The 21,873-nt window shown below is 34.8% G+C and overlaps 1 protein-coding gene across 1 annotated transcript; it reads right to left on the bottom strand.

Annotated features, from left to right (window-relative positions):
* Window positions 1-1,926: 1,926 nt before the first annotated feature.
* On the bottom strand, window positions 1,927-15,661 carry fabp3 (fatty acid binding protein 3, muscle and heart). Its single transcript, XM_061897164.1, has 4 exons — window positions 15,498-15,661; window positions 9,740-9,912; window positions 2,237-2,338; window positions 1,927-2,157 (listed from the first exon to the last, which is right to left on the bottom strand). The coding sequence occupies exons 1-4, from the start codon at window positions 15,568-15,570 to the stop codon at window positions 2,104-2,106; spliced, it is 402 nt and encodes a 133-aa protein (XP_061753148.1). The 5' UTR covers window positions 15,571-15,661; the 3' UTR covers window positions 1,927-2,103.
* Window positions 15,662-21,873: the final 6,212 nt, after the last annotated feature.

Genomic DNA, 21,873 nt, shown 5'->3' with positions numbered 1-21,873 from the left:
CAGTGCCCCTACCGAATTTCTCCCCATTTCCACCGGGACAATAATATTGGGGGCGGGCCGTAAAAGCACTGCTTTTGGCGTTCTCTACATGTCGCCACGTCCGCTTTTCTTCCATAAAAACAGCGTGCCGATAATATATGCGGCTCATACAAACACACGCAAGTGTATGCAAGGCATACTTGGTCAACAGCCATACAGGTCACACTGAGGGTGGCCGTATAAACAAGGTTAACACTGTTACAAATATGCGCCACACTGTGAACCCACAGCAAACAAGAACGACAAAGACATTTCGGGAGAACATCCGCACCGTAACACAACAGAACAAATACCCAGAACCCCTTGCAGCACTAACCCCGCCCTTGACCTCCTCATGCTCTCTCAGGGAGACCATGTCCCAAATTCCAAGCTGCTGTTTTGAGGCATGTTTAAAAAAATAATGCACTTTGTGACTTCAATAATAAATATGGCAGTGCCCTGTTGGCACTTTTTTCCATAAGATAAGTTGATTTATTTTGGAAAACCTTGTTATATTGTTTAATGCATTCAGCGGGACATCACAACAAAATGAGGCATAATAATGTCTTAATTCCACCACTGTATATATCGGAATCGGTAATTAAGAGTTGGACGATATCGGAATATCGGCAGCCATTATCGGACATCTCTAATTCCAGTAAATACCGACAAAGAGCCCTGTCCATGATACCAGTATTATGCTAATCATAAGTGAAACCACAATGCAATATTTCAGTTAGATATGTCCGATATCGGACTGCCGCTATTATCGGCCGATAAATGCTTTAAAATGTAACATCGGTATCGATTTTCAAAAAGTAAAATGTATGACTTTTTAAAAGGCCGCTGTGTACACGGGCGTAGGGAGAAGTACAGAGCGCCTTTTTGTGCCGGCCCTGTCACATATCTACGGCTTTTCACTCACACACACATACACACACACACATGAATGCAAAGCATACTTGGTCAACAGCCATACAGGTCACACTGAGGGTGGCCGTATAAACAACTTAATAACACTGTTACAAATATGCGCCACACTGTGAACCAACACCAAAAAAGAACGACAAACACATTTCGGGAGAACATCCGCACCGTAACACAACAGAACTACCCAGGATCCCTTGCAGCACTAACCCCGCCCTTAACCTCCTCGTGCTCTCTAAGGGAGAGCATGTCCCATATTTCAAGCTGCTGTTTTTGAGGCATGTTTAAAAAAAAATAATGCACTTTGTGACTTCAATAATAAATATAGCAGTGCCATGTTGGCATTTTTTTCCCCCCATAAGTTGATTTATTTTGGAAAACCTAGTTGCATTGTTTAATGCATCCAGCGGGGGGCACCACAACAAAATGAGGCATAAAAATGTGTTCATTCCACCACTGTATGTATCGGTTGATATCGGAATCGGTAATTAAGAGTTGGACGATATCGGAAAAAAAGCCTTTATCGGACATCTCTAGTTTCAGTGAATATTGACAAATAAACACCATAAATAAAAAGACAAAATGCTGACCTTGCGTCTAGTTGGCAGCAGAAGGGAATGATGAGGACTTGGAGACGAGCGCGGGAACACCTGGAAACTTTCCCCACACACACGCGCGCGCGCGCGCACACACACACACACACACACACACACACACACACACACACACACACACACACACACAGAGTTATATATAGCCATCTGGTGGAAAGTTGTCACACGGCCACGCTGGCGTTAACAGTGACGGCTGTGTGATATTTTTGTTAGCGACGCCGCTAAGTGAATTCCTTCCTCCGCGCCGGTCTTCAGGCGAGCACAAGGACTCAACAACACTCAATGTCTATCAGTCAATGTTTACTTATACAGTCCTAAATCACCAGTGTCTCAAAGGGCTGCAAACACAAACCATAACAAACACAAATGTGGGATATCGGTTTATTAAATTCCCAAAGTTGTAACATTATTTCTCTTCAACACATTTAGTGCGGCAAACAAAGAAAACAATTGAATTTACTAATCAGTGTTTTTACAGTAGATGTGAGGAGGGGGGGGGGGGGTCACAAGAAATGCTGACTGGTCAAGAACTTCAGGGCGTCCTTCACTCCGCCTTCTCGTAGGAACGTGTGCAAATCACGTCGCCCATCGTCAGCGTCTGAAAGACACGGGGAGGTAAGGGTTTAGAGTTGACCCGGAATGGGCGGGGTTAGGCGTAAGGGGGCGGGGCGACCGACCAGTGTCAGGGCGTTGCCGTTGACCTCTCGCACCAGGCTGGTCTCCTTGCCGTCCCACCGCTGGATGTGCACCATCTTGCCCCCGTCTATGGTCACTATGGACTGCAGCAAACGTGGCAAATTCAATGTTTACGTTTCAAAATGCTACTTTACCCTCAGCAGGAGTCACATGACCTACATTCAAAGCAAATCAACTGTTGTTCCACAAAACGCTGACTTTGCTTTTCTCACCCTTGTGACGGACAAAGTGTCAATTGTAGCTGCAATGTGTCGACTTGTGACAATTGCTCTTGTACCAAACCCAAAAGCGGTGAAGTTGTCACGTTGTGTAAATGGTAAATAAAAACAGAATTCAATGATTTGCAAACCCTTTTCATCTTATATTCAATTGAATAGACTGCAAAGAAAATATATTAATGTTCACACTGAGAAACAATCATTAATTTAGAATTTAATGGCAGCAACAACTTGCAAAAAAGTTGTCACAGGGGCATTTTTACCACTGTGTTACATGGCCTTTCCTTTTAACAACACTCTGTAAACATTTGGAAACTGAGGAGACACATTTTTGAAAATTTTTAGGTGGATTTTTTTCCCATTCTTGCTTGATGTACAGCTTAAGTTGTTCAACAATCTCCCTTCTGCTATTTTAGGCTTCATAATGTGGCACAGGTCTGGACTACAGGCAGGCCAGTCTAGTACCTGCACTCTTTTACTATAAAGCCACGCTGTTGTAACACATAGCTTGGCATTGTCTTGCTGAAATAAGCAGGGGCGTGCGTCCATGATAACGTTTGCTTAGATGGCAACATATGTTGCTCCAAAACTTCTATGTACAAACCCTGTTTCCATATGAGTTGGGAAATTGTGTTAGATGTAAAAATAAACGGAATACAATGATTTGCAAATCCTTTTCAACCCATATTCAGTTGAATGCACTAAAAAGACAAGCTATTTGATGTTCAAACTCAAACTTTTTTTTTTTTGCAAATAACATTTAACTTAGAATTCGTGCCAAAGTACTTGGGAAAGGGCATGTTCACCACTGTGTTACATCACCTTTTCTTTTAACAAAACGTAATAAACGTTTGGGAACTGAGGAAACTAATTGTTGAAGCTTTGAAAGTGGAATTCTTGTTTTATGTAGAGCTTCTGGACTACAGGGAGGCCAGTCTAGTACCTGCACTCTTTTACTATGAAGCCACGCTGTTGTAACACATAGCTTGGCATTGTCTTGCTGAAATAAGCAGGGGCGTCCATGATAACGTTGCTCCGAAATCTGTATGTACCTTTCAGCGTTATTGATGCCTTCACAGATGTGTAAGTTACCCATGCCTTGGGCACTAATACACCCCCATACCATCACAGATGCTGGCTTTTGAACTTTGTGCCTAGAACAATCCGGATGGTTCTTTTCCTCTTTTTTCCACAGTTTCCAAAAACAATTTGAAACGTGGACTCGTCAGACCACAGAACACTTTTACGCCGGGTGTTGTTGATAAAATGGCTTTGGCTTTGCATAGTAGTGTTTTAACTTGCACTTACAGATGTAGCGGCGAACGGTAGTTACTGAAAGTGGTTTTCTGAAGTGTTCCTGAGCCCATGTGGTGATATCCTTTACACAGTGATGTCGCTTTTTGAATGCAGTACCACCTGAGGGATCCATGGTCACGGGCATAGCAGCTATGTACAGTGATTTCTCCAGATTCTCTGAACCTTTTGATGATATTACAGATTGTAGGTGGTGAAATGACTAAATTCCTTGCAATGTAGCTGGTTGAGAAATGTTTTTTATTCGGACTTTATTAATGAATTCTCAGAGTTCGTTGCTGATCTAGTGACACACGCCGATAATATAATCATAATGGGGGACTTTAATATCCATATGAATACCCCATCGGACCCACCGTGCGTAGCGCTCCAGACTATAATTGATAGCTGTGGTCTCACACAAATAATAAATGAACCCACGCATCGCAACGGTAATACGATAGACCTAGTGCTTGTCAGGGGCATCACCGTTTCCAAAGTTACGAGACTCCCGTATACTAAAGTATTGTCCGATCATTACCTTATAAAATTTGAGGTTCAGACGCATGTTCGTCAAACTAATAATAATAATAACTGCTATAGCAGCCGCAACATTAATACAGCCACAACGACAACTCTTGCTGACCTACTGCCCTCGGTAATGGCACCATTCCCAAAGTATGTGGGCTCTATTGATAACCTCACTAACAACTTTAACGACGCCCTGCGCGAAACCATTGATAACATAGCACCGCTAAAGTTAAAAAAGGCTCCAAAAAAGCGCACCCCGTGGTTTACAGAAGAAACTAGAGCTCAGAAATTATTATGTAGAAAGCTGGAACGCAAATGGCGCACGACTAAACTTGAGGTGCACCATCAAGCATGGAGTGATGGTTTAATAACTTATAAACGCATGCTTACCTTAGCTAAAGCTAAATATTACTCAAATCTCATCCTCCGTAATAAAAACGATCCTAAATTTTTGTTTAGTACGGTAGCATCGCTAACCCAACAAGGGACCCCTTCCAGTAGCTCAACCCACTCAGCTGATGACTTTATGCAATTCTTTAGTAAGAAAATTGAAGTCATTAGAAAGGAGATTAAAGACAATGCGTCCCAGCTACAACGGGGTTCTATTAACACTGACACGATTGTATATACGGCGGATACTGCCCTCCAAAATAGTTTCTCTCGTTTTGAGGAAATAACATTAGAGGAATTGTTACAACGTGTAAATGGAATAAAACAGACATGTTTACTTGACCCTCTTCCTGAGAAACTGATCAAGGAGCTCTTTGTATTATTAGGTCCATCAGTGCTAAATATTATAAACTTATCACTCTCCTCGGGCACTGTTCCCCTAGCATTCAAAAAAGCGGTTATTCATCCTCTTCTTAAAAGACCTAACCTCGATCCTGACCTCATGGTAAATTACCGACCGGTGTCTCACCTTCCCTTTATTTCAAAAATCCTTGAAAAAATTGTTGCGGAGCAGTTAAATGAACACTTAGCGTCTAACAATCTATGTGAAACCTTTCAATCCGGTTTCAGGGCAAATCACTCCACGGAGACAGCCCTCGCAAAAATGACTAATGATCTATTGCTAACGATGGATTCTGATGCGTCATCTATGTTGCTGCTCCTCGATCTTAGCGCTGCTTTCGATACCGTCGATCATAATATTTTATTAGAACGTATCAAAACACGAATTGGTATGTCAGACTTAGCCCTGTCTTGGTTTAACTCTTATCTTACTGATAGGATGCAGTGTGTCTCCCATAACAATGTGACCTCGGACTACGTTAAGGTAACGTGTGGAGTTCCCCAGGGTTCGGTCCTTGGCCCTGCACTCTTCAGCATCTACATGCTGCCGCTAGGTGACATCATACGCAAATACGGTGTTAGCTTTCACTGTTATGCTGATGACACCCAACTCTACATGCCCCTAAAGCTGACCAACACGCCGGATTGTAGTCAGCTGGAGGCGTGTCTTAATGAAATTAAACAATGGATGTCCGCTAACTTTTTGCAACTCAACGCCAAAAAAACGGAAATGCTGATTATCGGTCCTGCTAGACACCGAACTCTATTTAATAATACAACTCTAACATTTGACAACCAAACAATTAAACAAGGCGACACGGTAAAGAATCTGGGTATTATCTTCGACCCAACTCTCTCCTTTGAGGCACACATTAAAAGCGTTACTAAAACGGCCTTCTTTCATCTCCGTAACATTGCTAAAATTCGCTCCATTCTGTCCACTAAAGACGCTGAGATCATTATCCATGCGTTTGTTACGTCTCGCCTCGACTACTGTAACGTATTATTTTCGGGTCTCCCCATGTCTAGCATTAAAAGATTACAGTTGGTACAAAATGCGGCTGCTAGACTTTTGACAAGAACAAGAAAGTTTGATCACATTACGCCTGTACTGGCTCACCTGCACTGGCTTCCTGTGCACTTAAGATGTGACTTTAAGGTTTTACTACTTACGTATAAAATACTACACGGTCTAGCTCCATCTTATGTTGCCGATTGTATTGTACCATATGTCCCGGCAAGAAATCTGCGTTCAAAGGACTCCGGCTTATTAGTGATTCCCAAAGCCCAAAAAAAGTCTGCGGGCTATAGAGCATTTTCCCGTCGGGCTCCAGTACTCTGGAATACCCTCCCGGTAACAGTTCGCGATGCCACCTCAGTAGAAGCATTCAAGTCTCACCTTAAAACTCATTTGTATACTCTAGCCTTTAAATAGACTCCCTTTTTAGACCAGTTGATCTGCCGTTTCTTTTCTTTTTCTTCTATGTCCCACTCTCCCGTGTGGAGGGGGTCCGGTCCGATCCGGTGGCCATGTACTGCTCGCCTGTGTATCGGCTGGGGACATCTCTGCGCTGCTGGTCCGCCTACGCTTGGGATGGTTTCCTGCTGGCTCCGCTGTGAACGGGACTCTCGCTGCTGTGTCTTGGATCCTCTTTGGACTGGACTCTCGCGACTGTGTTGTATCCATTGTGGATTGAACTTTCACAGTATCATGTTAGATCCGCTCGACATCCATTGCTTTCCTCCTCTCTAAGGTTCTCATAGTCATCATTGTCACCAATGTCCCACTGGGTGTGAGTTTTCCTTGCCCTTATGTGGGCCTACCGAGGATGTTGTGGTGGTTTGTGCAGCCCTTTGAGACACTAGTGATTTAGGGCTATATAAGTAAACATTGATTGATTGATTGATTGATTTTTCGGTGTCACAAAGTGGTGATCATCGCCCTATCCTTGTTTGTGAATGACTGAGCATTTCATGGAAGCTGCTTTTATACCCAATCCTGGCACCCACCTGTTCCCAATTAGCCTGTTCACCTGTGGGATGTCCCAAATAAGTGTTTGATGGGCATTCCTAAACTTTCTGTGTCTTTTTTGTCACTTGAGCCAGCTTTTTTTGAAACATGTTGCAGGCATCAAATGCCAAATGAGCTAATTGCAAAAAAATAATGACTAGTTCGAACTAAGTATCTTGTCTTTGGAGTCTATTCATTTGAATATAAGTTGAAAAGGATTTACAAATCATTGTATTCCGTTTTTATTTAACATTTACACAACGTGACAACTTCCTGAATCCGGCCGTTTGTATTCACCGATCAAAGATAGTATTATTATGTTAATGAATAATAATGACAGTGAGAAGCCATCATTCAGTCACAGAGAGAGGGTGGTAAGCTACATGTGTAAAATACATTGTTGTTACTGATTTATAGCATGTCATTATTAGCGTGTGAGGCTAGAAGAGCCTCACTTGCAGGCATCGCCATATGTCTTGCAAACCTACTAACCTTCATTTCTGACATTCTTCTTCTGAGCTACTATAGAATTATTTTTCCTCCAGTCATGTTGAGACATCAGATAAAACACTTTTATTGATGATGTATTTTACTTTTCTCACCGACTCACTAATTTATTTGTATTTTATATTTATATATATATGAATAGTTATGTTGAAATGTATTGTCCGACTTCAATTATACAGTGTTTAATAAAAAGTTGTTTTCATATTTGTTCTTGTGTCTATGCTGCTCACTCAATGTAAATTGATTGAAATAAAGTTTGAGTTTAATTTAGATTATTTTAAACATTTATATTCCAATGTAAATATAACTAACTTCAATATATTTAATTAAAAAAGTGTTTAATTTTTTGTATTTTTTTTACTCTTTAAAATTGATTTCTTTTAAAAGCAACCAATATTTAAATTTAAAAGTAACTTCATTTAGTATTTGAATTTTTGTAATTTTAAAATATTTGTATTTACATACATAATATCTAATATGTATTTTAATGTGATTTATAACTGGAGCTTATCTGAATTTCATTTAAAATATATTTCAATTTGATAGTAACTAATATTAAATGCATCAAAAAGTGTTGAATTTTCTCGTTTATTTTTTTATTTGATTTCTTCAAAAAGTATTCAATATTTTTGTAATCACTTTTGAATTTTTCTTTTTATAATGGGATGTCTTACCATATCGTTACAATTTATTTTATGTGATGTAAAGAAAACATGTTTACATTCCAACACTAAGTCAATTTATTTCATTTTTTAAAAGTAAAAATACATTTTAATTCTTATTTAAAATGTGAAAAGAAATTATGTTTTAATTAAAAATTGTTGAATATTTATTTGGACTTTAATGTGATTAAAATTAAAATCTTAAATTTTTGTCATTTATTTATTTATTTTTATGTGACTTCATTTATAAATTGTATCTTGACATTCCTACACTAAATAAATGTATTAAAAAAATTACATTAAAAATACATTAAAACTTATTTAAAAAATATAATATTTCTATACATTATGTACATCTTAACTGTAAATACAATTTTTTTTTAAATGTATTTAAATTCAAAAGTAACTTTTTTAAACAAAAAGAGTTGAATTTTTCTGATTTATTTGTACTTTTTTAATGTGATTTCTTTTTTGTACTTTTTGTGATTTTATTTAAAAATTGTATCTTCACATTTTTACACTGAATTAATGTATTGAAACATTTTTAATAAAAAATATTAACTTATTTTAAAATGTAAATATTTCTATACATTAAATGTACATCTAAATTGAAAATACTATTTTTATTTTAAATGTATTTAAATTCATAAGTACCTTTTTAAATCAAAGTGTTGAATTTACCTGAATAATTTTTACTTTTTTAATGTGATTTCATATTTGTACTTTTTACATGATTTCATTTAAAAATTGTATCTTCACATTTTTACACTAAATCAATGTATTCAAACATTTTTAATAAAAAATATTAAGACTTATTTTCAAATTTAAATATTTCTATACATCTAAATTTAAAATGATTATTTTAAATGTATTTAAAATCAAAAGTAACTTTTTTTTAATCAAAAAGTGTGGAATTTTTCTGATTTTTACTTTTTAATGTGATTTCTTTTTTGTACTTTTTTTACGTGATTTTATTTAAAAATTGTATCTTCACATTTTTACACTAAATCAATGTATTGAAACTTTTTATAAAAAAAATATTAAGACCTATTCTAAAATGTAAATATTTCTATACATTAAATACACATCTAAATTAAAAATATGATTTTTATTTTAAATGTATTTCAATTCAAAAGTATTTTTTCAATCAAAGAGTGTGGAATTATTCTCATTTATATTTACAATTTTACAATTCCTACACTGTCAATTTATTTCAATTTTTTTTAATTACATTTTAAAACTGCAAAATTTGACTTTTAAAAATGCGTTTATGCATTCTTAAATTAGGTAAATGTAAATAATTTTTTTACATGAATACAGTTTATTCAAAAACCCCAAAAAAAGTTTTAATAGATTCCCCACAACAATTTAATTAAATTTCATATTTTTTAATTGTAATGAGTAAAAAAATGTAGATTATAGATTATATATTAACAATAAGTCAGTAACTAATTGAAGTTATGGCCTCACCTTGACCTTCCTGTCATCGGCGGTGGTCTCTTCAAACTCCTCCCCCAGCTTGAAGGAGAGTTCTGTGTTCTTGATGGTGCTCTGCGTCTTCACCGTCACCTTGTCGCCCTCCACAGAGATGATGGTGGTGGGCTTGGTCAGGTTGCCCACCTTGCGGGTGGCGAAACCAACACCTGCACGGAGACCACAATGTTAGCATCGTCATCACATTCTGCTTTATTATTATTAGAACTTTTTGAATTAAACTCTTTTCAAGTCAGACATCTTTGTGAAGAAAATAAGAGGCTTCACTACATGTCTTAAAATACAGCCACTGCTTTGCCGACTACCCGTCAGTCACTCACAGATGTGTAACTTTCATCATGTATACTCTTCAGTAAATATGCTGACCTAACATGATGTTCAAATGCAATGTTAGCATGTAGTTCACATAGCCAAGCTACTGTTGCTAACCTAGCATGTTGTTCAAATGTAATGTTAGCATGTAGCTCACATAAAAAAGCTACTGTTGCTAACCCAGCATGTTGTTCAAATGTAATGTTAGCATGTGGCTCATATAGCTATGCTGATGTTGCTAACCTACCATGATGTTCAAATGCAATGTTAGCATGTAGCTCACATAGCTAAGCTACTGTTGCTAACCTAGCATGTTGTTCAAATGTAATGTTAGCATGTGGCTCATATAGCTATGCTGATGTTGCTAACCTAGCATGATGTTCAAATGCAATGTTAGCATGTAGCTCATATAGCTATGCTAGGGTTGCTAACCTAGCATGATGTAATGTTAGCATGTAGATAACCTAACATGATGTTCAAATGTAACGTTAGCATGTAGCTCACATAACTATTTAAGGTTTGCTAACCTATCATGATGTTAAGATGTAATGCTAGCATGTAGCTTACATAGCTATGATGATGTTGCTAACATAGCATGATGTTAAGATGTAATGCTAGCATGTAGCTCACATAGCTATGATGATGTTGCTAACATAGCATGATGTTAAAATGTAATGTTAACATGTAGCTCACATAGCCATGCTCGGGTTGTTAACCTAGCATGATGTTCAAATGCAAGGTTAGCATGTAGCTCACATAGCTATGCTGGGGTTGCTAACCTAGCATGATGTAATGTTAGCATGTGGCTAACCTAACATGATGTTCAAATGTAATGTTAGCATGTAGCTCACATAGCTATGCTAAGGGTTGCTAATCCAGCATGACGCAAAGATGTAATGTTAGCATGTAGCTCACATAGCTATACTAGTGTTGCTAACCTAACATAATGTTAAAATGTAATGTATGCATGTAGCTCACATAACTGCTAGTGTTGCCAACCTCACAATGATTAAAATGTAATGTTAGCATGTAGCTCACATAACTGTGCTAGTGTTGCCAACCTCACAATGATGTTAAAATGTAATGTTAGCATGTAGCTCACATAACTGCTAGTGTTGCCAATCTCTCAATGATGTTAAAAAACGTAATGTTAGCATGTAGCTCACATAGCTATACTAGTGTTGCTAACCTAACATAATGTTAAAATGTAATGTATGCATGTAGCTCACATAACTGTGCTAGTGTTGCCAACCTCACAATGATGTTAAAATGTAATGTTACCATGTAGCTCACATAACACTAGTGTTGCCAACCTCACAATGATGTTAAAAAGGTAATGTTAGCATGTAGCTCACATAGCTATGCTAAGGGTTGCTAATTTAGCATGATGCAAAGATGTAATGTTAGCATGTAGCTCACATAGCTATACTAGTGTTGCTAATCCAGCATGATGCAAAGATGTAATGTTAGCATGTAGCTCACAAAGCTATACTAGTGTTGCTAATCCAGCATAATGCAAAGATGTAATGTTAGCATGTAGCTCACATAGCTATACTAGTGTTGCTAACCTAACATAATGTTAAAATGTAATGTTAGCATGTAGCTCACATAACTGTGCTAGTGTTGCCAACCTCACAATGATGTTAAAAAGGTAATGTTAGCATGTAGCTCACATAGCTACGCTAGTGTTGCTAACCTAACGATGATGTTAGTGTTTGTGTCCTCCTGTCCAACTCCTTGATGTCACATCTATGACAACTATTGCTAAAAGCAATTTTAAAGTGTTGGTTTGTGGGCTTTCAAAGAGGCCTTTCTGATGAGTGTCACATAATGTGTGAAAGTGGCGTACCATGACTGATGACTGACGCTGATGACAGCCTGTCCAGGCATGTACGCACCAATGTGATTGGTGTGCACCTGAACGCACCACCCCTTCTCACGCCCTTCAATGCAGCCCGACCATCCTGTTTCAGGCTTCTTTTGTGTGTGTGTGTGTGTGTGTGTGTGTGTGTGAGCGCGTTCGCTCAAATGGCTCATTGATCAGGAAGACGAGGGCAAAAGGCTGAAAGGTCGCCTGTTGCTATGGTGATCAGGAACGGATGTGCTGCTAAATGAGCTGCGAGGTCATAGGTTAACTGTGTCGACCCCCAATATACACACTACACACACAACTTTGCACCTGACACCCTTCTCACAAACACACACACACGCACAAATAATATATATAATATATATATATATATATATATATATATATATATATATATATATATATATATATTTGAGTATACATATACATAAATATGCATACATATAAATGTATACATACATACACACACATATATATATACATGCACACGCATATATATATATATATATATATATGTTTATATATATATATATATACACACACATCCATCAGTGTGTGAATGTGTGTGTGAATGGGTGAATGTGGACGTAGTGTCAAAGCGCTTTGAGTACCTTCAAGGTAGAAAAGCGCTATACAAATACAACCCATTTATACACAAATCTAAAATGTACTGATTTTAATCACACATTTTTGTATTATTTTATATCATCACTACTATTAAACAGAATTTGTGAAAAAAATGTTAATTACACATTAACTGAATTATTTTTTTCATTGTTTCTATTATTACTATTAAACAAAATTAATGAAAAAAAAAAGAATATAACATTTGTATATTTATATTACTGTCAAACTATATTTGTGAAAAAAAAATATTTGTATCAAACAAAATTAGTGAACATTTTTCTAAAAAGACAAAAAAATAATAATTACACATTACTCAAATAATTTCTCTTAAACACAACCTGTGGGAATAAAATATATATAATTACATATTACTTGTATCTTTTTGTATTACTATCAAACCAAATTTGACAACATTTTAGAAACATTTAATTACATATCTGTATCATCATTTTTAAACAAAGTATGTGAAAAAATTCACATTTAAAATCTAAAATATACTGATTGAATGACATGTTTTTAATTATATTATAACTACTTTTAAACATAATTAAAAATATAGATATATTGAAAAATACAATTGAATTAGTTTATATTAGCATGTAAAAAAAATTGGGAAAAATGAGAATATTTATTTTAAAATATATTAATACTATTAAACACAATTTGTGAAAATATATATTTATTACATATTATATAAAATTAATCTGCAAAAATGTAAGACAAAAGGGAATTATGTATTATAAAGTTTGACAACATTTGAGAAACATGTTTATTTAATTACATATCTGTGAAGGAAGTCTGGGCTTCCCTGCTTAGGCTGCTGCCCCCGCGACCTGACCTCGGATAAGTGGGAGATGATGGATGCATGGATAAACAAAATATGTGAAAAAATTCACTTTTAAAATCTAAAATATACTGATTTAATTATGCATTTTTTTTTTTTTATATTATCACTACTACTAAACATAATTTATTTTTAAATATATATTTCATTACAGAATTGAATTAATTTATATTATTACTACTTGACAAAATTTGGGGAAAATAGAATATTTGTATTAGGTTGTATTAATACTATTAAACAAAATTTGTGAAAATATTACATATATGAAATTAAATTTGCAAAAATGTAAAACAAAAGACATGCACCTGGGGATAGGTTGATTGGCAACACTAAATTGGCCCTAGTGTGTGAATGTGAGTGTTGTCTATCTGTGTTGGCCCTGCGATGAGGTGGCGACTTGTCCAGGGTGTACCCCGCCTTCCGCCCGATTGTAGCTGAGATAGGCGCCAGCGCCCCCCGCGACCCCAAAAGGGAACAAGCGGTAGAAAAATGGATGGATGGATAAAACAAAAAAGGAAAAAATGTATTATAAAATTTGACAACATTTTAGAATCATATCTGTAAACAAAGTGTGAAAAAATTTACTTTTAAAAACTCAAATATACTGATTTAATTTTTTTTTTTATTAGTTTGTATTACCACTACTATTAAAAATATATAACTAATAAATAGATAAACAAATGTGTGTGTGTGTATATATATATATATATATATATATATATACACACACATATATATTTAATTACAAAATTGAATTAATTTATATTATTACTACTTGACAAAATTTTGGGAAAATAGAATATTAATACTATTATCAAAATTTATGAAAATATTTATTACATGTTACATAAAATAAAATTTGCAAAAATGTATAGTAAAAAAGAATATTAATCTTAATTTTGACAATGTTTATTTAATTACATATTTGTGTCATGATTTTTAAACAAAGTATGTACTTTTAAAATCTAAAATATACTGATTTAATTATGCATTTTTTTATTAGTTTATATTATATCTACTATTGAACGTAAAAAAAAAAAAATATATATATATATATATATATATATATATATTTAATTACACAATTGAATTATTTACTATAAGTACTTGACAAAATTTGGGGAAAATAAAATATTTCTAGTAGTTTATATTATTACTATCGAACAAAATATGTGAATATTTTTAAAATATATATTTAAATACATATTTGAATCATTGCTACTATAAAAAATGTAAATAAAATAATAATACACATTTAAATCAGTGAAAAATGTAAAAAATATAAAGTTAAAGTACCAATGATTGTCACACACACACACGAAGTGCGGCCAAATCATTTTCTGCATTTGACCAATCACCCTTGATCACCGCCAGGGAGGTGAGGGGAGAAGTGAGCAGCAGCGGGGGCCACGCCCGGGAATCATTTTTGGTGATACCGATTTACTTACATGTTATTTGCATCACTTTTTACTATGAGTTTAACATATATTTAATTACATATTTGTCTCATTTTTATACAAAATATGTGAAAAATACGCTGATTGAATTACACATTAATAGTATTACTTTTGTATCAGTATTCGTTTATATATAGTTTTCAAAATATTAAATATTTGTTTAATGACATATTAGTATGACTATTAAACAATTTAAAAGGAGAAGTGTGTATTGTATTGGTACAGGTGCTTCTTGTTGATGGCTCCACTTTAAAATGCAAGTCCTGCCACATGACCTCCAACAATAGATGGCTTTCAAATGCTAGTGTGTGTGTGTGTGTGTGTGTGTGTGTGTGTGTGTACTATTGAGGGTGGGTCGTGGGGGCCCCTCCCTGCTCCCACTGAGGCCATGTGGTCGCTCCTTCATCTTCCTCTTTTTCCACACTTATTCCCGTCCTGCACTCTCCATCTTGGAATCTTGCTCATTTTAGTCTCCAAGATGAACACGAACACGAACACACACAAACACACACACACACACACACACACACACACACACACACACACACACACACACACACACACATACCATGCATCCTCACACGCACAGCAGTGAAATGAAAAAGGAATGCGTAAAGGACTCACCCAGCTGCTTCATGTACTCGTCAAAGTTCTCGCTGGATTTGAGGTTCCAGGTGCCAACAAAAGTCTGGGCCATGTCTGCAGCACAAGAGGAGCAACAAGGAGGAGAGTGTGAGAGAGTGAGTGTGTGTGTGTGAGCGGGTGAATGCAATGAGAGAAGAAGGGGAGGAGAGTCGGCCGCGCTAAACTAAGCTGCCTCCCATTGGCTGAATTTATACCGGCTGTTTGTGATGTCATCAGTCTGTGCGGGAGGAAGGGGGAGGGGGGGGATGTCTGCTGCCTCCACACTAGAGTCATGTTATCCAAAATAAAATATCTTAAATGAAAATAACATAGGATTTTATTATTGTTTGGATTAAATTTAATGATTTTGTTCTTTAAGTTTACATTAATGTATTGGGTTTCTTTCTCTTTTTTTCATATTTACATGAATTCCTTTGTAATTTTGTATTAATTTACATTTATGTTTTGTATTTATTGTCTTTTTTAATTATTAATTATTGAAATCAATGTTTAGAATTTTTTTTAGAATTTTTTATGTACATTTTTTTATTTACATAAATGTTTTGGATTTTTTGTGTCAATCCTTTCAGTGTAGCTCGGTTGGTAGAGCGGCCGTGCCAGCAACTTGAGGGTTGCAGGTTCGATCCCCGCTTCCGCCATCCTAGTCACCGCCGTTGTGTCCTTGGGCAAGACACTTTACCCACCTGCTCCCAGTGCCACCCTCACTGGTTTAAATGTGAAAATTAGATATTGGGTTTCACTATGTAAAGTGCTTTGAGTCACTAGAGAAAAAGGCTATATAAATATAATTCACTTAATTTCACTTTTTTAGTTACAATACTGGTTTTGGATTTTTGTGTCATTTGTTTCTTAATTACATTAAAGGTTTGGAATCTTTTGTAAAAAAAAAAAAAAATCTATTTAAATCAATGTTTTGGATTTTGGTGTCATTTATTTTTGTTAATTTATAATAAATGCCTAAAATGCGTGTAATTTTTTAAATTATTTACAAAAAATTTATTTAATTTCTTTGTCAATGTTTTCTTAATTATTTACATTAAATGTTTTGGATTTCCTTGGTAATTTTTTTCTAAATTATTTACATTTATTTTTTTGATTTTTTTGTGTTGATTTTTGTGTCACTTTACATTAATGTTTTGGAATTTTCTGCAAATTTTTATTTTAATTGTTAAAATTAAATGTTTAGGAATTTTGAATACATTTTTTCTCACTTATTTTACATGAATGGTTTGGATTTTTGTGTAAAATTGTTCAACTTTACATTTATGTTTAGGATTTTTACATTAATATTAAGAGTTTTTTTTGTCATTTTCTGTCTTAATTATTTTCACTAATGTTTTGGATTTTTTGTGACATTTTTTAAAAATATTATTTATTTTAGATGTTGATTGGCAACACTAAGTTGGCCCTAGAGTGTGAATGTTGTCTGTCTATCTGTGTTGGCCCTGCGATGAGGTGGCGACTTGTCCAGGGTGTACGCCGCCTTCCGCCCGATTGTAGCTGAGATAGGCGCCAGCACCCCCCGCAACCACAAAAGGGAATAAGCGGTAGGAAAAGGATGGATGGATTTCAGATGTTTAGATTTTTTGTGTCAATGTTTTAATTATTTGCTTTAAATGTTTTGAATTTATTTTTCAAGTGTTTTCACAATTATTTACAAGAAATGTTTTGGATTTTTTTGGTGTCAATTCTTTCTTAATTATTTATATTAAATGTGTCGGATTTGACTTTTCCAGGGTGTAGACTGCTTTCCTCCCGAGTGCAGCCGGGATAGGCTCCAGCATTTTAGCCATGAACAAGGGGTAGAAAATGAATTAAATGGATAGATGGGTTTGAGATTTTGCGTCCATCCATCCATCCATTTTCTACCGCTTATTCCCTTTCGGGGTCGCGGGGGGCGCTGGCGCCTATCTCAGCTACAATCGGGCGGAAGGCGGGGTACACCTTGGACAAGTCGCCACTCCATTTTTTCTTTATCCTTTACAATAATATTTTGGATTTTTTGTGTTAATTTGTTTCTCACTTTACATTGATGTTTTGGAATTTTCTGTCAATTTTTGTCTTAATTATTAACATTAAATGTTTAGGAATTTTGAATATTTTTTTCGTCACTTATTTTACATGAATGGTTTTGGATTTTTGTGTCAAATTTTCTAACTTTACATTTATGTTTTGGATTTTTTTTGTGTGTCAATTACTTCTAACTTTACAATATTTAGGAATTTAGTCGTTTTCTGTCTTAATTCTTTTCATTTAATGTTTTGGATTTTTTGTGACAATTTTTTAAGTTAATTATTTATTCAAGATGTTTAGATTTTTTGTGTGTCATTGTTTTAATTATTTGCTTTAAATGTTTTGAATTTATTTTCCAATGTTTTCATAAATATTTACAAGAAATGTTTAGGATTTTTTGTGTCAATTCTTTCTTAATTATTTATATTATATGTTTTGGATTTGACTTGTCCGGGGTGTACTCTCCTTTCCTCCCGAGTGCAGCTGGGATAGGCACCAGCATTTTTGACAAGGGGTAGAAAATGAATGGAATGGATAGATGGGTTTTAGATTTTGCGTCCATTTTTTCTTAATCCTTTACAATAATGTTCTGGATTTTTTGTGTTAATTTGTTTCTCACCTCACATTGATGTTTTGGAATTTTCTGTCAATTTTTGTCTTAATTATTAACATTAAATGTTTAGGAATTTTGAATAAATGTTTCCTCGCTTATTTTACATGGACGGTTTTGTATTTTTGTGTCAAATTTTCTCACTTTACATTTATGTTTTGGAATTTAATCATTTTCTGTCCAAATTCTTTTCATTTAATGTTTTGGATTTTTTGTGACAATTTTTTGACTTAATTATATATTTTAGATGTTTAGATTTTTTTGTGTCAATGTTTTAAATATTTGCTTTAAATGTTTAGAATTTATTTTTCCAATGTTTTCATAATTTTTTACAAGAAATGTTTTGGATGTTTTTGTGTGTCAATTCTTTCTTGATTATTTATATCAAATGTTTTAGATTTGACTTGTCCAGGGTCTGCTTTCCTACCGAGTGCAGCTGGGATAGGCTCCAGCATTTTTTCCAAGGACAAGGGGTATAAAATGAATGGAATGGATGGATAGGTTTTAGATTTTGCGTCCATTTTTTCTTAATCCTTTACAATATTGTTTTGGATATTTTCAATTGTTACGTAATTATTTACATGAAATGTTTATGCATTGTCTGTGTCAATTGTAATTTGATATTTACATGAAATGTTTAAGGCTTTTTGGTGTAAATTCTTTAACTATTTTCAATAATGTTTTAAAGTCTGTGTGTCAGTTTTTACTTAATTATTTACATTAAATGTTTTGGATTATATTGTGTCAAAACTAACAATTTTAACAAAATATTTTGGATTTTTTTGCATAACCTTTTCCTCAAATATTCATATGAAATTTTATCTTTTTTTGTGTCAAATTTTCTTAATCATTTACATTAAATATTTGGATATTTTATGTCAATTATTAAAGAATAAAGAAAAGGACAAAAACAGAGATAAATCCATGTGAATATGGACATATAATTGCTCAAAAAGCAAGCAGTGAAATGCAGCTGGGAAACTATTTTGTCGAAATTCAACAAAATGAAGTTAAAGTCCATAAAAAAGGATGAAAGTGCCTGTAGTCGTGTGTCAATAATCTAGGAATATAGTATCTTAGTTTCCGTTTGTAATTTGACTAATAAAACCTTAACGAGCACGTGACGGCAAAGTCACAAAAGTGTGCGAGGAAGTCACGTGACTCCTCCCACTGGTCCAACCGAATACCGACTGAATTGGCACCGTAAACCACACACACACACACACACACACACACACACACACACACACACACACACACACACACACACACACACACACACACACACACACACACACACACACACACACACACACAAAGCTAGCATGATGAAACATTCCTGCTTCATGAAAGACACACGTCAATCAAGTGTGACTCATGTAGCATGTAGCATGTAGCATAGTGCTGACATGGACCTGTTGAATGATGAAAGACACTCATCCAATCATGAAAATACACGTTCAACACTCAGGTCAAAAGTCGCATTAAGTGTGGAACTAGAAAATGTCATTTTAGTAAAAAATGTGCGTCACCTCTGAAAAGCTGAAGCCAAACTGAAATGCTAACAGTTGTCACGCCAGCCAGACAGTGGTCAAGTCAATAAATACAGGACTTCTGAGTGTATGCCTGAAAAAATAGCCAGCATATTAACATGCTACCGTTAGAATGCTAAAGTTAGCTGGTGCAGGAAAAAAAACAAAAACATTTTGACTCTGAATCTTATACCTGCCATCATGAAAGTATTTGATCCTGGAGGTGTATATCTGCAAAATGAGCTGAGGAAGCTAGCACGCTAACGTTAACATGCATAAAATAACAAAATATTCGATCTTGAGGCAAATACCTGCAGTATTAGCTGCCTATCATTTTGATCTCGGCAGGCTAACACCTAAAATATACAAAGTAACAAAAAACATTGAGTCTGTGGTGCACGGTATACATGCAAAATGAGCTGAAGAAGCCAGCATGCTAACGTTAACATGTATGAAACAACAAAATACATGACTTTGAGGGATAAACCTGCAAAATTAGCTACCTAGTATTTTAATCTTAGCATGCGAACATTTAAAAAATACACAAAGTAACAAAATATGTGACTTTGAGGGCTATACCTGCAAAATTAGCTAACTAGCATTTTAATCTTAGCATGCGACTATTTAAAATACACAAAATATTTGACTTTGGAGGGATATACCTGCAAAATTAGCTACATAGCATTTTAATCTCAGCATGCGAACATTTAAAATACACAAAGTAACAAAATATTTAACTTTGAGGGATATAGCTGCAAAATTAGATACCTAGCATTTTGATCTCAGCAGGCTAACACTTCGAATACACAAAGTAACAAAAAACATTGACTCTAAGGTGTACAGTGCACCTGCAAAATGAGCTGAAGAAGTTAGCATGCTAACGTTAACATGTATGAAATAACGACATATTTGACTTAGGAGGGATATAACTGCAAAATTAGCTACCTAGCATTTTAATCTTAGCATGCGAACATTTAAAATACACAAAGTAACAAAATATTTGACTCTGAGGTGTACAGTGTACCTGCAAAATGAGCTGAAAAAGCTAGCATGCTTACGTTAACATGTATGAAACAGCAAAATATATGACTTTGAGGTATATACCTGCAAAATTAGCTACCTAGCATTTTAATCTTAGCATGCAAGTATTTAAAATATACTAAGTGAGATGAATATGTACTCTCTGGTGCACAGTATACACGCAAAATGAGCTGATGAAGCGAGCTTGCGAAAGTTAACATGCATAAAATAACAAAATATTTGACTGAGGGATATACCTGCAAAATTAGCTACGCAGCATTTTATCTTAGCTTGCGAACATTTAAAATACACAAAGTAACAAAAAAATGTGCTCTGTGGTACACATACACGCAAAATGAGTTGAAGAAGCTAGCATGCTAAGGTTAACATGTATAAAACAACAAAATATTTGACTGAGGGATATGCCTGCAAAATTAGTTACCTAGCATTTTAATCATAGCATGCAAATGTTTAAAATACACAAAGTAACTAAATATTTGACTGTGGTGTGTACAGTGTACCTGCAAAATGAGCTGAAAAGGCTACCATGCTAACATCAAAATGTATGAAATAAGTACATATTTGACTTTGAGGGATATACATGCAAAATTAGCTACCTAGCATTTTAATCTTAGCATGCGAACATTTAAAATATACAAGGTAACAAAAAATGTACTCTGTGGTGTACATTAGACATGCAAAATTAGTTGAAGAAGCTAGCATGCTAACATTAACATGTATGAAATGACATATTTGACCTAGAGGGATACAACTGCAAAATTAGCTACCTAGCATTTTAATCTTAGCATGCGAACATTTAAAATACACAAAGTAACAAAATATTTGACTCTGAGGTGTACAGTGTACCTGTAAAATGAGCTGAAAAAACTAGCATGCTCACGTTACCATGTATGAAACAACAAAATACATGACTTTGAGGGATATACCTGCAAAATTAGCAAACTACCATTTTAATCTTAGCATGCAAGTAAATAAAAAGTTGATTCTGTGGTGCACATTATACACACAAAATGAGCTGACGAAGCTAACATGCTAAGGTTAACAAGTATGAAACAACAAAATATTTGACTTTGGGGAATATACCAGCAAAACTACCTACATAGCATTTTAATCTTAGCATGCGAACATTTAAAATACACAAAGTAAAAAAATATTTGAC

The sequence above is a fragment of the Nerophis ophidion genome, linkage group LG04 (genome assembly GCF_033978795.1).
Source record: "Nerophis ophidion isolate RoL-2023_Sa linkage group LG04, RoL_Noph_v1.0, whole genome shotgun sequence".
In the NCBI taxonomy this organism is placed as follows: domain Eukaryota; kingdom Metazoa; phylum Chordata; class Actinopteri; order Syngnathiformes; family Syngnathidae; genus Nerophis; species Nerophis ophidion.
This window is presented reverse-complemented; position numbering and strand designations above follow the sequence as displayed.

Excerpts from the sequence above, each read along its gene's own strand:
- fabp3 (XM_061897164.1), bottom strand. The coding sequence starts at position 15,570 with ATGGCCCAGACTTTTGTTGGCACCTGGAACCTCAAATCCAGCGAGAAC. Across the intron at positions 9,913-15,497 it reads CGAGTACATGAAGCAGCTGG|GTGTTGGTTTCGCCACCCGC; the intron begins GTGAGTCCTTTA and ends GTCTCCGTGCAG. Across the intron at positions 2,339-9,739 it reads CCGATGACAGGAAGGTCAAG|TCCATAGTGACCATAGACGG; the intron begins GTGAGGCCATAA and ends CGTTTGCTGCAG.